Source organism: Vicugna pacos, chromosome 16, assembly GCF_048564905.1.
Source record: "Vicugna pacos chromosome 16, VicPac4, whole genome shotgun sequence".
NCBI classification, from domain to species: Eukaryota; Metazoa; Chordata; class Mammalia; order Artiodactyla; family Camelidae; genus Vicugna; species Vicugna pacos.
The window spans coordinates 10,354,625-10,370,642 of record NC_133002.1 but is presented as its reverse complement, the minus strand read 5'-3'; the positions used below and the strand labels follow the sequence as shown (position 1 = coordinate 10,370,642).

General features: G+C 52.1%; 1 protein-coding gene across 1 annotated transcript in view; it reads left to right on the top strand.

Moving 5' to 3' along the window:
• PITPNM3 (PITPNM family member 3) overlaps positions 1-16,018 on the top strand; it is an 83,552-nt gene that overhangs the window by 32,272 nt on the left and 35,262 nt on the right. Inside the window, exon 4 of the mRNA XM_072940601.1 lies at positions 10,009-10,056. Coding sequence (XP_072796702.1) covers positions 10,009-10,056 — 48 coding nt within the window. The remainder of the gene's footprint in view (positions 1-10,008; positions 10,057-16,018) is intronic.

The following is a 16,018-nucleotide window of genomic DNA, read 5'->3' as shown; positions in this document are numbered from 1 at the left end:
GGAACTGTGGACAGTCATTTTCCAAGTCCTTGTGTTTCTAAACATGTCTTTATTTTTTTATTCTTTCATTGAAGTATAGTCAGTTTACAATGTTAGTTTCAGGTGTACAACAAAGCAATTCAGTTACACATATACATACATACATGTGTATATATTTTGTTTCTTTTCCATTATGGTTCATTACAAGAAATTGAATGTAGTTCCCTGTGCTATACAGTAGGTCCTTGTTGTTGATCTATTTATATACAGTAGTGTGTATCTGTTAATCCCAGACTCCTAATCCTCCCCGTCCCCTTTCCCCCTGGTAACCACAGTTTTTTTTTTCTACGTCTGTGAGTCTATTTCTGGTTTGTGAATAAAATTTGTATCTTTTGAACATGTCTTTATTTTGCCTTCTCACTTGAATGCAAGTTTGCCTGCATTCCTAATCATGTTCCAAACTATCTTGGAAGACATTCTTCGTGGCCTTCTTGCATTTAGTGTTGTGGTGAGAAGTCTGCAGCAAATTTGTGGGTAATCTGTTGTTCCCTCTTGTTGGAGCTTTTAGTTTTAAAAATCTTTATTCTTTGCATTCTGAAGTTACAAACCAAGTTTGCAGATCGGTTTTGTGGTTGGCCATGCCTGTACCTGGTGTCCTCTTTTTTCATTACTGTGATATTTTCTTTTTTTATTTCTTCAAGTATTTCTTTGTGTTTTCTCCTTCCAAAATTTGTATCAGCTAGATGCTGGAACCATGTCTTAACTTGCCTTGCCTATTTTTATTTCTTGGTTCTTGCTGGATTCTGGAAGTATTCCTTGGTTCCAACTAACCAGCAGCTCACCAATTTTTCTCTGCTTTGGCTGTTTCCTTCTGATCAGCTCTTCTGTAGAGTTTATTTGTTTATTTGTTTGTTTGTCTTAAACAATCCTCTTTTCATTTTCATGCTCTCTGGTTGGTTCTTTTTCATAACAGCCTGATACTGATTCCTAGATGCCATGGACTCATTCTATGCTTTTTATTATTTATTATTTTATTTTTTAAACATTCTATGCTTTTTAAAGTCTCTATCTTCTTGTTTTTTTAAGCTCCAGAGTTTTCTGGTCGGTCAGAGGTGGATGGGAATAAGCCACATATACTTCAGATTGGATTAATCAGTCAAAGATCCGTAAGTGAGATTGTAACAGAGAGTAGGAGCAAGCTTGATTCTAATGAGCTAAGGAAGCACACAGCTGTCATTAACCTTGTCCAAGTCAAATAGATCTTGCCAAGTTCTTTTTTAAATTGAGATGTAATTCACATATCATAGAATTTAGGATTTATAGATACTAACTACAGTATATAAAATAGAAAAACAAGAAAGTCCTACCATATAGCACAGGGAACTATATTCGATACATTGTAATGGCCTATAGTGAAAAAGAATATGAAGAGCAATATATATATTCCTTTTATACATATACAAATATGTGTATGTATAAATGAATCACTATGCTGTACACCAGAAAGTAACACATTGTAAGTCAATTATTAATTAAAAAATAAAAAAGACAAAGGGAAAAAAAGAATTAAAAATTGTCTATTTAAAATTAAAGAGACAATTAAAATTTAAAGGAAAACTGAAAAAAATAGCATGTTACATTAATGGATGTTCATATATTGAACAATCTTACATTCCTGGGATAAATTCTACTTGGACTTTGACATAACACTAATCTTTTATGCTTAGGGTTTCCATTTCTCTTCCAGAATAATTTATGTTAATAGTCTATGAGCTGTCCCTTAAGTGACTCTTCACAATCAGGGCCCTTTTTGTTTTTGAAACCAACTTAGTGTCATCAAGGCCACATTCTTCACTGAGACCAAGGAAGCCGTCGCTGCCTATTCCTTGATCAATTTCTCTGCCTCCAGCTTTCCAGAGAGCTGTTTTTCCCTACCATTCTCCCTCTGTCTCTAGTTTCTGCTCGTATATCTGCACGTGTGGTTCTCAAAGCATGGTCCCTGGACCACCAGCATTAGTATTGCTCCGGAAACTTGTCAGACGTGTGAATTTGGGAGCCCCACCCAGACGTACTGAATCAACAATCAGCAGGGCTCAGAATGTGTGTTTTCACTTTAGGTGATGCTTTAGGTGATGCTGGTGCTTGCTGAATTTTGAGACCCTTTCATGGTTATGGTACTACGTCTGTTCAAGGAATCCACAGATCCGTTTCCCTGTACTCCGCTTCCTTCAGTAATTGAGTTTGATGTCTTTCTTCTGTGCTGTTGGCTTTCCTCTTATATTTTGTAATATTTGGATACATACTCCACTTTGTATTTGCAGTTCGCTCTTCTCCTATCTCTGCGTGATGTAATATGTCTGATGACTGCGAACTGCTGTCATCTAATTTTTGGAGAGGGCAGGAAATGCTGCTGGAGGAATTGAGCCTTTAGCTTCTCATTTGTTCCTCTTAGGTATTTTCAGCCTCCCAAGGTGTCCCTCAAACTCAGCCCCTTCTCACACCTGGGGACAGAGCAGGGGTCAGTGGCCGGGGTGGGGGTGGAGCCTATTCCCTGGCTTCTCTACCATGGAAGCCTAGACAGTTGCAAATATCTTCCTTCACTCCTGTGTCTTCCACTCAGAACCCTGCCGTTCCCTCTGAGCTGCCCCCACCTTTGGTTCTAGACCTTCCTTTACAGGGTCGAGGTTCTGGTTTCCTCTCTCCTGGCCTGGTTTTCTGGGCACTTGACCTTTGCAGACATTAGCAGGGTCTCACCCTGGAGTTTATGCTCTGCTGTTGCCATCTTGAAATGCTTCATCCTTTTGAACGAGAGGCCCTACATCTTCATCGTGCAGGTCCTGCCTACCTCCCTCAGATCTCTCTGCCTTCTGCCTTTTGGGGATGCTTCATAATTTCTCATCTGCTAGGACATCCCTCCCTATGTTAACAATGCTACTGAAGATTAATTCACATAAAATCATTACTGTCATTTTCCAGGGATTTGGGGACAGGAGAAAAAGCCTGGGTGCTGTTGCCAGTTGGCCAACTTTAGCCAGTCCTACTGTGATGCTTCTAAAATGTAAATCCAGTAACCTCATCCTGGCAGCCAGGTCTTCACTGCCCGCAGGAGGAAGTATAACCCCGCTGGCCTGGCCTGTAAGGCCGTTCTGGTTCTAGCTTTCCTTCTAACAATGATAATTATCTAGGGTTAGTGAGTTCACACAGCCCTGGAGTGGCTACCATGAGGGGTATTATATAGGGGCTGCCAGACGGTCTCAAGGTTCTCTCTGCTCTGGTCTTCATGCCTCTGGGCTGTACCTCCCCTTCTCCTGTTCACCCTGTGTTCTAGCCAAATGCCCGGGGGCTGCCAGCTGACCATCAAGCCCCTTTGAGCTCTTCCGCTGCCTGCATTCCCCCTGCTTTCCCCCTAATTTAATCTCCAGCTCTTGTAATCCTGTGCACTTCCCCAGGGAGCCTCCCCGATAGCCCAGCCTGTCCCAGTCCACCTCCCTCTTGCCCAGCACAGCTTACTCGGGCCATCCTGGCCACGCTGACCAGCCTGCTTAGAGCTGTTTCTTTCTAGGTTGGGGTACTTCGCCTCCCTTTCAGCAAGGGGCTCCTGAGGCTTGCGTGCCCGCCCTCCCTCCCTCAGGCAGGCAGGACACACGTACTGGGACTTACTCTGCATCAGATCCTGTATCGGTCAATGCCGGGGACACACTGGTGACTCAGAAATGGACTCAGAATTGACCGACTCTCAGACTTGGGGGTGGGGCAGTCACAGGCCAGTGAGCTCGTTACTCCAACAAGAGTGGGAACGAGGTCCAGAGGGATCAGAGAGGACGTGGAGCTTGAGCTGAGACGTGAGGCATGAAGGAGGCCTTTTTGGGCTGTGGTCAGAGCCGTGAGGGGGCAGCAGGCAGAGGGAACCACAGGCGCGGAGGTGCGGAGGAGGTCTGAGGAGGCAGAGAAGTTGAGGGAACTGCACAGAGCTCATCTCGACTGAAGTGGGGATGCCAGGTGTGGGGCTGGGGACTAGCAGAGGGGTGGGGGTGTCTTGGAGGAGGGGGAGGAGTAGGGAGGCCAAAGATGAAGGCCTTGAGCATCAGGCTGAGTCGGGCCTTCTCAGGGGGGCCCCGGGGGCTGTGGACTAGTTGACTGGGAGTGACAGGCCGCATTTCAGAACGAGCATTCTGGAGGCCAACACAGAAGATGAAAGGAAGGGTCAGGGAGTGAGTGTAGAGGGGCTGTGATGGGCCGGGTAGGAGGTAATGAGGGGGAACCTGGACCTTGCCACTCAGCAGAGGCTCTGCGTCTGGGGAGCACCTTAAGCAGGGAGGGAGCTGAGTTACCAGGCTGGCCGGAGCCTGGTCCGGGCCCCAGCCCGGGCAGATCACAGGGCTTCAGCTGCTCTTCTTCCTGGTCCGTGGGGGCTGCCCGGACACCCTCTGGCATAGCAGGTGGAGAATGCTCAGTTCCTTCTTCCCCAGGGCCCCATTTCTGTTCTTAGCCACACATTTTGTATCTCTTGCTCTCGGGGAGCTCCCAGTTCACTGGAAGGAGACTGCAAAGAGGAAATATAAAACCACCTGGGAGACGTTGGCAGGATGTGGAAGCATTTTCTGGGAGCAGACCACGTGGCTCAGCTGCACAGGGGTGAATTTGGGACGGGCAGGATTAGCGGGTGATGGAGGCCCCGCCCCCCGCCCCCCCCATACCCAGCCCTCTCTCTGTAGCTTGTCCTGGTCGCAGAAGTTTCTGGCAGCTTCTGCATTTGAAGAGAGCTCCAGCTGAGGCGAGGCTGGTGGGCCCAGGGGGCCAGGAAAGCTCAGGCCAAGTGGGGTCTCATTTAGGCAGTGGCTGAGACAGCTGCACATCTGGTTAATCACCCTCGTCCTGGGAGCCCGCTAATCAGGAAGCCCGCTAATCAGGAAGCCGGCTTCACAGCTTACTCCTCCGCTCACTGGCTGTGAGGGAAGATAGAGCAGGAGCCAAACCTGAGCCAGCCGCTGGGCAGGGGAGGCCAGCTTCCTGCTGCTTGGGCCTGCACTCACCTTGTCAAACAGCAAGCTCCTCCTTGTCCAGATCGGTGGCCTCGCTCTTAGGTCCTGGCATGAGAACGGGAGGTGATGGATGAGACCAGGCCCGTCGCTTCCCCATCCCCCAGGGTCTGGCACAGAGTAGGTCCTTGAAAAACACCAAAGTGTGGTAGTCAGGACTGTGACCAGTGTTCCGAAGGGCCCTGGGCTTGGGGTTTAATGTTCTGAATTCTGAATGATTTTATCTTTAGATCTGTGTCTTGTAAGTGCCGCCTGGTGGGACAGTGGAGCACATGCTTGGGGCTGGGAGCTCAGTTCCTACGTGACGCTCCCTCCCTGCCTCCCAGGATGGGTTCTGGGCCTCCAGCTCGCCCACCCTCTGGCTCCCCGGCCCCACCCAGCTTCCTCCTCCCTGCACCTGCCCAGAGACAGCTGCTGTCCTCCCCCGAGTGGGGGACCTGGGTGTGGGAGGGTTGGGGTCAGGGGCGTGTACCCCGCTGTCTCAGGGCGGAGCAGCTGTCTCTGCTCCGGGCTGGCAGTGCTGCGGTGCATTCGGTGAGTGACTCAGAGACAGCAGGCTTCTCGCCCACCCACCTGGGGACCTAGAGCGCTTGGATGTGGGGGCTGCGGTGCTCTGGGGGTCACCTGCCTGCCCGGGGTCGGCGGGGCAGCAGGCAGTGGGAAGGGTGGACGCGTGGCCCAGCTTTCCTGGTCCCGGTCGTGGCACGGTGCCTGGGACCCACGGCAGATGGGGGTCCGGGGGAACCTAGTAGCTGGTGGCCTGTGTGCCTGGGGCTACACTCTTCTGGTATCCCTATTTCTGGTATTCATATTTCAGTACCTTTAACAGCACTTTTTCTTTTCTTTTTGAATGAGGGTCCATGCATTTTATTTTGCCCTGGGCCCTGCTAATTGGGTTTGGAGGAGTTAGTGAGGCCCTCTGCTGCTCCAGGCCTCAGTTTTCTTGTCTGTAAATGGGCTCCCTGCCTGGGGCCATGCTGCCCGACACCTGCGTTCCCTGGGCTTAGCGTGCCGTGGACAGGGTCTTGCTGGCTGCTTGGAATGTTCTCCCCCTTTCTCTCCCTGTCAAAGCCCTGTTTGCCCCAAGGCTCTCAAGTTGTGGCTCTGCTGTACCTTCCCCAGGGTCCCTCCATCCAAGTGAACCTCTCCCTCCTCCTCTCTCATCTCAACTGGACTTACCAACTCCGCATCCCCCACGGCCCCTAGCATAGCGCATGGCAGATAGACAGGGTCTTGTAAGTGAGTGTTTTAATCTGGATGTTAGGCCCCCGTCCTGCTGGGTGGCAGGAGCTGACTCCCCCGTGGCCTCAGCGGGTGCTCAGGCATGATGCTGGTTATCGGTCCTGACCTATGCATCTGCCATCTGCCACGGGGTCTTCCTCACTCCCGTCCACATCAGTGCTGCTCTGGTACCCGGGGAAGCAGTCTGCGACCACCTCGTCTTGCTGGCAGCGGCTACTCTGCCGGGGTGCCCAGGCCTCTGTTCTCGACCTGGACTTCTCTTGGGCACAGGCTCTGGCATGATCCCCAGGCACAGGGAGCACTGTGGGCTGGCACCCAGCACTAAGCATTGAGTTGTTCCACCTGGCTCCACCTGGAGTCAAGATGGAGACAAAAAAGACAAGATCTTGGTGGGAAGGGTATGTCTCAGTGGTAGAGCGTGTGCTTAGCATGCTTAAGGTTCCGGTTTCAATATCTAGTACCTCCATAAAAAAAAAGGGTAAATAAGTAAATGAAGCAATAATAAGAGGGCTCCTCACTTACTGACCGCCTCCTGTGTGCTGGGCTCTGGGCCAAGGGCTTTGCATATATCAAGCATTTGATATTCACAACAACCCTGTGAGTAGCACTACTATCCCCATTTTGTAGATTAGAAGATTGAGGCATACAGAGGTTAAGTACCTTGCCCAAGGGTACGTGGTTATCCAGGTGTTTAACCATAATGCAGTACAACCCAGAGCCTTTCAGTCCTTTGTAGGGGTCCTTAGAGAGCAATACTGTATTGTGGGAATGAGGCCCAGAGAGGGAGAGTGACTTGCCTCAGGTCACACAGCGAGTCAGTGGAAGCCTGGAAGGCAATCTCAGCCTCCCAACTCCAACTGTATGCCCTTTCCACTCCCTAATTCTGCCTTTGAGAGTGCTGTGGGGCCCTGATCCCATGGAGGTGGGAGACAGATTAGGATTCAAGTGACAAGGGCCGCGAAGGCAGTCCCAGAAGAGAGAGGGCTGCAGGAACAGGGTGATGGATGCCGTGCTCGGCATCTGAGAAGGTTTCATTCCCATGGAGGGGAGCCGTCCATTGGCCCCTGGATTGTTGGTGTGGGGGTGGGGTGGGGTTGAGTTTTCCACGTTGGAGCTGCCCTTGAGTCTGCAGGGGAGGGACCGACAACTTTACACAAGGAAGGGCATTCAGGGCCCCCGGAAGAGGCCTGGAGGCGGCTTCTCTCTGTGCCCTGGAACCTTCCTCAGGGAACTGGAATCTTTGGGGAAGCTGGGGACACATTTTTGGAGAGGGTACTAACTCAGACTTGCTCAGGAAGCTGAGGGCGCCAGGCCTGGTATCTGCAGGTCCTGCTGGCATGGTTAAGGTCAAAAGAGAGTGTCCTAGAATTTTCAGGCTGGAGGCATGACCTCTGCATGACTTACCCAGACTCTGGTCTGGCCACTTTTATGCTGCCCCCAGGTCCAGGACATCTCTCCTGGCAGAGCTGGAGGACCATTCAGCAGGGTAGAGTGAGACCTCCCATTGGACAGATGTGTATAATCGAGGCTCAGAACATGGCCCACAGAGCTAGGCTAGGATGCCTGATGCCAAGGGGCTCCCTTGCCTGAGGATCCTCAGTGGCGGGGTGGGAGTCGAACAGAGCTGCTGACTGACTGGGCTCCCCGGGGGCTGAGGTCAGCTGAGGACCAGGGATTCTGCCTCTCCAATCCAGCCTTACTCTGGCTACAAGGAGTTTTCTAGTTCTGACCATAAACCAGAGGTTTGGCTTAGGTCCCTTTCTAAGCCTTCCAGTAGGGTAGGGTGGGCTTGAGGGGGCCATTCGAGATGGAAGGGACCTGGCTTTTACTGTGTCTGATCCGGTGCTGGCCTCAGGGACCCAGAGCTGGCCTTGGAGGACAGAGGTTCCGAGAACTGAGGCCTTGGAGGAAGAATTGGAGCCTTCATGGAAGAGGTGGCGGCGGGGTTGGTTCTCAGCCCAGCCTGCAGGGTATAGCAGGCTGGACCTCAGAAGATAGAAGGACAGGCCATGGTGTGCAGGTCGGGCTGTGAGCGTAGATTCAGGAACAGTGATGTGCCTGGTGGAGGCGAGGCAGGAAGGGGTGGGGAAAGGCTGGGGAAGGGGGCAGGGGCCACTTTACAGAGAGGCTTGATTGCCAGTCTCAGATTTTGATGACGGGGAGCCACTGGAGGGCTTGAAGCCGGAGAGTGGCCTGGGCAGGCTAGCTTTGGGAAGATCAATCTGGTGAAACCAGAGGCGGAGAAATCCGATGGGCCAAGGTAAGCGGCGGGGAGGTGAGTGTCTGTTGAGGGCAGCCCTTACTTCTGCTGCGGCGGAGTATGTAAATCAGACTGTGCACCTCTCTGGAGAGCGGTCAGGCTTTAACAAACATCAGAAGCCTTAAAAATGTCCCTCCCCTTTGACCCAGAATTCTCCTTCTGTGCATGTATTTTAAGGAAGTCAAAAAATGTGCAGAAAGAGCTTCAACTCCAAAGATGCTCATTGCGGTGATAATTATAATGGTGAAATTTGGAAACTTTCCGCCAACGGGATAATTTTAAAGTCAGCCACGATATATCCTCTCAGTAGAATATTATATAGCTGTTGGAGAGCTGTTTGCAGAGATTTTGTAGCTTTATTTAGACTTGAAGTACAGAAAGTGTATTTTGGGCTTCTTTATCATTTATGATGCCTTTCGTGAGCCAACCATTGATCTATTTGTTGGGAATACAGAGGTAAATGACCCGAGTCCCTGCCCACAGTTGGCTGATATGATCTCAGTTGGCCCCCAAAATGCATCTGGAAAGAAGCCTGAAAGGAATGACATCGGGTGGGGCCAGTAGTTCCCCTCAGTCATAGGATTATAAAGGATCTTTTTCCTTTTCTATATTGGTTGGTGTTTTCCAAATTTTCCATAAGGAGCGTGAATTACTTCCATAATTATAGAAAAAAGCTTCTCATCAAAAGGAAGGAGATACTGCAACAGCCCGGGGCGATGGAATGGAGTTCTGTATTTGGGGTGTGTGTGTGTTTCATATATTCATTCAGTGAATATTGACTGAGAATCACTGTTCTAGGCCTGGGGACACATCACTGAACAACCCAGAAGTACCCTCCACTGGGGAGTCCAGATCTTGTGGCCTGGGGGGCAGTAATGAGAAGAGAGGGAGGCAGACCCCCAGCACTCTGTGACTGATTGACAGTGGGGACGGGGCAGGGAAAAGGCTCAGGGGCAATTCTCAGGCATGGGGAGACAGCGGTGCCTTCCCTGGGTCTTGGGACGAGGGCAGTTCTGGGACCCTCACTGTGGTCACGGTGGGCACGCGTTACCATGAGTGGACGTCCAGGGGGCAGCAGGAGATGTGGGTCAGGGACTTAGGAGAGAGGCTGGACCCGAGGCAGAGACTTGGCAATTGTCTGCAGGGCCAGGATGTTGGATGCTGACCCTCGGAGGAGACAGTAAGTGGAGAGAAAGGGCCACACCATGGAAGCAGCTGCTTTATGAAGGCGGGGGAGGTGAAAAGGTGGCCAGGACATGCCTCCCCAGGCAGTGGCATCCAGGCTCCTGCTTTGTCTTGTACAAAGAGCAGAGGGCTGAGTGTGGTGGGGGTGGGGCAGGGTATGAAGGGCTGGGGATCCCTCTGCCCACCTCCCAGCTCTTAGAGGGGGCAGCTGGAGAGGAGGTGCAGAAGTGGCCACAGGTGTCTTCCCAGTGCCTGGCCAGCAGTGATGGGGGAGGCTGTTCACCTTTCTTTCTCTTTCTGCAGGAGAAGGGAGCACGCCGTGCACAGCCAGCACCCTCCAGGAGAAGCAGCGTGAGTTAAGCCCGGCCCCCTGGAATCTTTCCTTCCCCTTGGGTGGGTCCAAGCTCCTTGGGCCTGGGGTCCCCTCATCCACTTAGGTGGCAGGGTCTTCAGGGCTGTGTGGGATCAGACGCCCGGGGCCACTCTCTGCCGCAGAAACTGATCTCCATGCAGCTCCGGGTCGGGGTCGGGATCCGGGTAGGGGATGTCAGAGCCAGAGGGAGGGGCCTAAGGGCCTGAGGCTGGTGGGCTGGGAGGCTAAGCCCAGCAGGGCAGGTGGGACCATGGGAAGCCTCGTGTGTGATCTGCTTGTGGGCAGAGAGAGAGGGAAGCAGGAATGGGGAGCAAGCTTTCCTCAGTCTCTGAGACCATCTCTTTTGAGTGAATCAGGTTCCAGGAACCCCAGCCCCTGACATGGTAACTAAGGCTGTGCCGGGGTCACGATCCTTATGTCCCATCACTAAGAGCCATGTCTGCAGTGTGGGGACTCCCAAGTCCTTGTCGTCCTTCGTGCGATACAGGCTTCTCCAAGTTTCCCTCCACCTGTGCTTTCTTAGGGCGCCGAGTGCAGGATTAGACCCAGGAGAGACTTTGTAAAGATGTCGAATTCTGACACAGGGACCTCAGGGCACCTGCCCTGGATGTGGGAGGTGGACTTGGTGGGCTCTGTCTGAGCCAGACATCTTTGCTGTTGGCAGTACTGAGTGTCACACCAGGCTGCGGTTGGGGACAGGAGTCCATGCCTTTGTCTGGGGAAGGGTGGGCTCAGAACTTTTCTTCCTTCTCTGTCCTGCTCTTTTGATTTTCGATCACAGCTTTGAGGGGCTCCGCTCACTCTGCCCACCCCGTCCCCAGGCTGAAGCTTTTCTTAAGTTCTTGCTCCAAGCCCTTCCATCTGCCAAGCCGCAGGAGGGGCACCTGCGTTTTTCCGGTGGGGTGGGGTGGGAGGCAGGTCAAGGCAGGGGAGTCAGCTCCTGGGTGGTCGCAGGCTCTGGGTGGTCTCTAGTTCCCGGGTACCTGGTCCCGAGGTGATGCGGGGCAGGGGGAATACTGGCCTGGTGTGTGGGAGTGAGATAAAGGAGGTGGTCGGGGTTAAGGACCAGGGTTTATTGGTCTGTGTATGAAAAGCGCGTTCTGGGGTGAGCTGTTTATACTGTCTAGGAATTAGCATGTCCTGGGAGGGGCAGCCTCTCCTTGGCCAGCTAGGCCTCCCCTTCCAGATGTCAAAACATCATCAAATAAAAAACATGATTATATGTATATTCATGTATGACTGAAAAATTGTGCTGTACACCAGAAACTGACACAACACTGTAAACTGATTATAACTCAGTAATAAAAACACACACACACAAAAACCATGATTAACACAGGACGTCACCATGTTCGCTAGGATCGTGAGAGAGGAAAAGAGCCCAGATCATTCCTTCTGGGCCCCTGGGAAGAAAAAAACCACAGCAGCCTCAAAGCGAAAACCACAGCCACCTGCCAAGGGGCTGTTGCCCCAACGCCAAACCACAGCTCCGTTTCCACAAACACCAATGAATTGCTTAGACATTTGGTGTCTTCTGGACCTAGATGGGGGGAAAAAAACCCAAAAACGCGTGTTTAAAAAGAGGCAGTCTTTTTCCTTCTTTTTTTAACATCATGGTTATAGATTTTAGTAAGAATTATATTGCTGAAGGTTATCATCCAATTCTCCTTCTTAAGGATTTTCTTATTTAGTAAAGAGTAACAGTAGATGGCTGGAAGAATTTTGGAGCTGAAAGGGTCACTGAGGCCAGTGATTCCCAAGCATAAATCCAACATTTTTGACAGCGAGACAAAGGACAAGCCTGTGATGTGTTTTCCCACCACGTTGAATGCATTCAACTGAGAGACGGGCTTTTCACTCCGCAGTTTGTCCTGTCTCCGCATTGTGGCATTCAAATACTTTTTCTTTTATAAAATGATGGTGGTAGTTGATGGTGATTTGTTTGTTTTTTATCCTGAACTGGCAAAACCGAAGTCTGTGAACCTGAATAAAAACAAGAATGACAACCCCTGACATTTACAATGGGCCCCACCATTGACGTTACAGTTCCGTGTATATTATCTTATTTAATATTTCCACTTGGTTTTCAAAACCTCCCTAAACACAAGCTGGGAGGTGGTACAGATTGCCCTGGACCAGGAGTTAGAAAAGCCTGGCACTGCTGCTGTAGCATCTGAGCTTTAAATGTATCAGGCCTGGGTTTGAAGCCCCCACTTCCTTCATTTACTCTCTGTGCTGCTTTGAGCAAGTTACCTAACATTTCTGGGCCTTGGTTTACTCAGTTGTGGAAAGATGACCATAATGTTCTCTACTTTACTTCCTAGGGTGGCTGAGGACACAGAGGTAATATACGTAGGTGCCAAGGTCCGCACCTCCCCCAGAGGAAGCATTTCATGGTTCTCGCTTATTCTTGGCTTTGGGATGAGCCTCAGAACCCCTGGTGCAGGTGTGGGGCTGAATCTCATCATCTCACGGAGCTCAGTCTTTCTGCTGCTCTGCCGGTCCTGTGACTGGCTCCGTTGTCACTGTCACAAAGTCTGAGTCCTCAGGGAGCCTTCCTGAGCTGGCCACAGGGTTTGGGAGAACAAACGTGGGCCTCTAAGCTCACCTGTGGTGACCCTGGGTGGAAGGGCTGGGGATGGGGTGTCCTGGAGTCCTTTCTCCTTTGTGGTGCCAGGCAGCCCAGCCTTCATCCTGCAGCTACACAGATGCCCTGGCAGCCTGCTGCCTCTGGCTTGGGCTTGCTGTTTGGAACCAGACTTGAGGAACCCTGCGGAGCCAGTGCGTGGGGGGCCTGGTGTGGGGGGAGAGATGCAGGGATTCAGGAGACCTGGGTCCCTCCTCCCACTGACTTGCTGCGCAGCCTCAGCTCCTGCCTGTGGCCAGTTTCCCGGCCCGTCTGTGCTCGAAGTCCCTTCTAGCTCTGACATCCTAGCCCGCTCTGCTCCTCTGTGGCTGCCTCTGGCTCCTGCTTTCCTTTGCCTGCACATCTCGCTGTTATGCCGAGTTCAGGCTGCTTCACAGCACAGCAGACATTGACCGAGCGCTTCCGAGACACCTGACATGTTGCCGGGCGTGAGGACTCGGGGAATTTACTACCTGCCTGTTGAACCTCACTCCTGTTCTTCAGTACCAAGTGAAGGTCACCATTTTCTGCAAACTCAAGCCAGACACCAGGGGTCTGTCTAGACTTCTCCTTCTCTGCCACCTTCCAGAGTCAGATCAGATCCCCGAGAGCAGCCATTCTACCCCAGCGAGCTCTCAACACCTCCACCTGCTCCATCCCCCTGTCTCTTCTCTGGCTGGGGCCACCATCTTCTCTCTCCTGGATGGATCCATCCTCCCGCACTGGCCTCCCTGCCTCCAGCCTCTCCCACTTTGGTTCTTCCTCCAGGGTGTCACAGAGACCTTCACAGGAGGCAGACTTGTCCTTATGGCCCCCAGATGCCCTCCCGTGATTCCTCTCTAATAACAGATGAGACCTGCTTCCACACAACCGACCTGCCCCTTCTCCCCCGGCTCTCCCTTCCTTTCCACACTGGCTTCAAGAAGGAGTGTGCAGACTGGAAGCACAGTTTTCTCTTAAGCTGGGAAGGTGGGAAGCTTGGGCATTCCATCCATCCCCAGGGAGGGGACACCAGCAGGCCCTTCGCAGCAGATGGTAGGAAGGACAGAGAGATTCCCGTGGGACCGAGCACCGTTGGCCTCTGCCCTCTGTTCCATTCGCTCCCCTCTCAGCAGCTTTGCAGTGTGCAGGGCACTGTCCAGGCCATTCTCTCTGGTCTTCATGCCCACCTGGATGCTGGTGAGGGCTCCAGTCATTACAACCACGTCATGTTGAGAAGGTGAAGACTCAGGGGTGAAAAACCTTCCACGGAAACCTTCCACCTCAAACCCAGGTCTCCACGCTCCTCCATCTCCAGAGCTTGGTCCCATGTCTGGTCTGAGTTCCCATTTTCCTGACATTTCTCCTCTCTGCTCACCTGGGGAGGTGCCCCATTGTCCTCTGTGTCACACAGGTACTCCCTTCAAGAACCAGCTCCACTAAATGTCCCCCAAACCTTGGGGTCCAGGATGTGCACAGTACAGAAAAGTGCAAGTTGGAGAAACTTCTTCTGTTTCGTCTCCACCTGCGGGGGCTTGGGGGAGGATGCAGATTCCAGGACAGGAGGCCTTACTACAGGCTGCTCTGTGTCGGACCCAGTCAGGGTGCTGCACAACATGACCCGCGCATGTGGCCTACACCTGTCGTCGTCAGATGGCTTTCCCAGGGCCAGTGCCAGGCGTCAGATGCAGGGATGGGGGCAGCAGCCAGCACCCCAGGCGTGGGGAGGGTCTGCCTGAGGCCATGCCTGCTTGGTAGAACAGGGTGCTGAGTGGGAGTCTCAATTTCCTCTAGTTCCCGACAGTGGTCCAGACTGAATCCCAATCCTGGTCCTAGACAGACCCTTGATTTTCATCCCCGGACTGAGCCTCCACCCTAAGCCACTAACTGAACCCGACTTGTCCCAGGCTGTGTCCTGACTCCAGTGCCTGGTCCTGGACTGAGCTTGGCTCCTGGACCACAATAACTGTCAGACAAACCTGTGTGTTTTCCCCAAAGAGACAGAGAGGGAGGATGAAGATGCTCTCGTGGCGATGTGACTTGTCTTCACGTCCCACTGCCTGAGCTCAGTGACCAGAGGAGCAGCTCTGAACGCCCAGGCCAGCCACCAAGGGGCTACCCTGTGTCTCTAGCAGCCCCCCACATGCATGGTGCGTGAAGCCCCCTGCCCATGGTTGGCCTCCCCACTCCTCTGCCTGGTAACGGGTGTCTTTTCCTGGCCTGTGTGGGCAGCTTGCTGAGCACAGCTGCAGACGGGCTATATTTAGCCGGCTTTAATGAGCTCAGGGTGGCAGACGTCCGCCTTGGGAGCACTTTTCTTGCGTGCGTGTGCATATGCCTATGCTTGGTGTGGTCTGTTCGTGTGTGTGCGTGCACATGTAGGGAAATGTGTGCCATGCATTTGCGTGTGTGCATTAGTGTGTGTGTCAGTGCATCGGTGCATTCATTTACGTGAGGATCAGCATGCATCTGTGTGAGTCTGCCTGTGCTTTGCTGGGGACATGGGCTGCTTCTGACACACATAGGGGTGCAAAATAGGAACAGATTATTAGTTCATTCATCCATTTGTTTGAAAAAATATTTAATGAGCCTCTTTTATATGCCAGCACCTTGATAGTCTCTGGGGATAAAATGGAGCAAAAACAAATCCAGTTTCAGCCTTTAAGGATCATACAGTCTGGGGATTGGAGGAGGGGGAAGACAGAAATGAAATAACCACAAGACTTAAAGAATAAGGATTAGTCCCAGGAAATAGAGAGCCATGGTGCTTTAGGGAGGAGGGGAGTAAGAAGGAAAGGCCCCCAGGAGGAAGGAACACTGAGGTTTCTGTAGGAACTGTCTGGGCAGAGAGAGTGAGAGGAAGAGTCCAGGCATAGGGAACAGACAGTGCAAAGGCCCTGTGGTCAAAGGGAAATGGGATGTTTGAAAATTGTCAAAGGCTGAGGTGGTTGAGCTCAGAGAGTGCGGGGTGGGTGGTGGGAGATGTTGGCAGAGAGCAGGGCCTGTGGACAGACCACTTGGGGCCTCAGTCAGGATGCGGGAAGCCAGAAGCTGGAGGAGACAACAGCGTGGGCTGATGGGATAAGGTCTTTGTAGGGCAGTGAGAGTTGTTGGGGTTCCAGCAGGAAAAGAAGGGCTCTTGAGCAGCATGACTGGAGGAGTGTCTGGTAGGAGGCCTTCACTCACAGGCTGAGAAAACCCGCCGGGCACAGCAAGGTGCCCTGGGCCACTCCCAGCCCTCACAGAGCACCTGCTCTGTGATTCCAGGGCCGCCTCTTTTCCTCATTTTCCTACACTTGTTCCCCTGGTGGGAGAATGGTGTTTATGCACGTGTG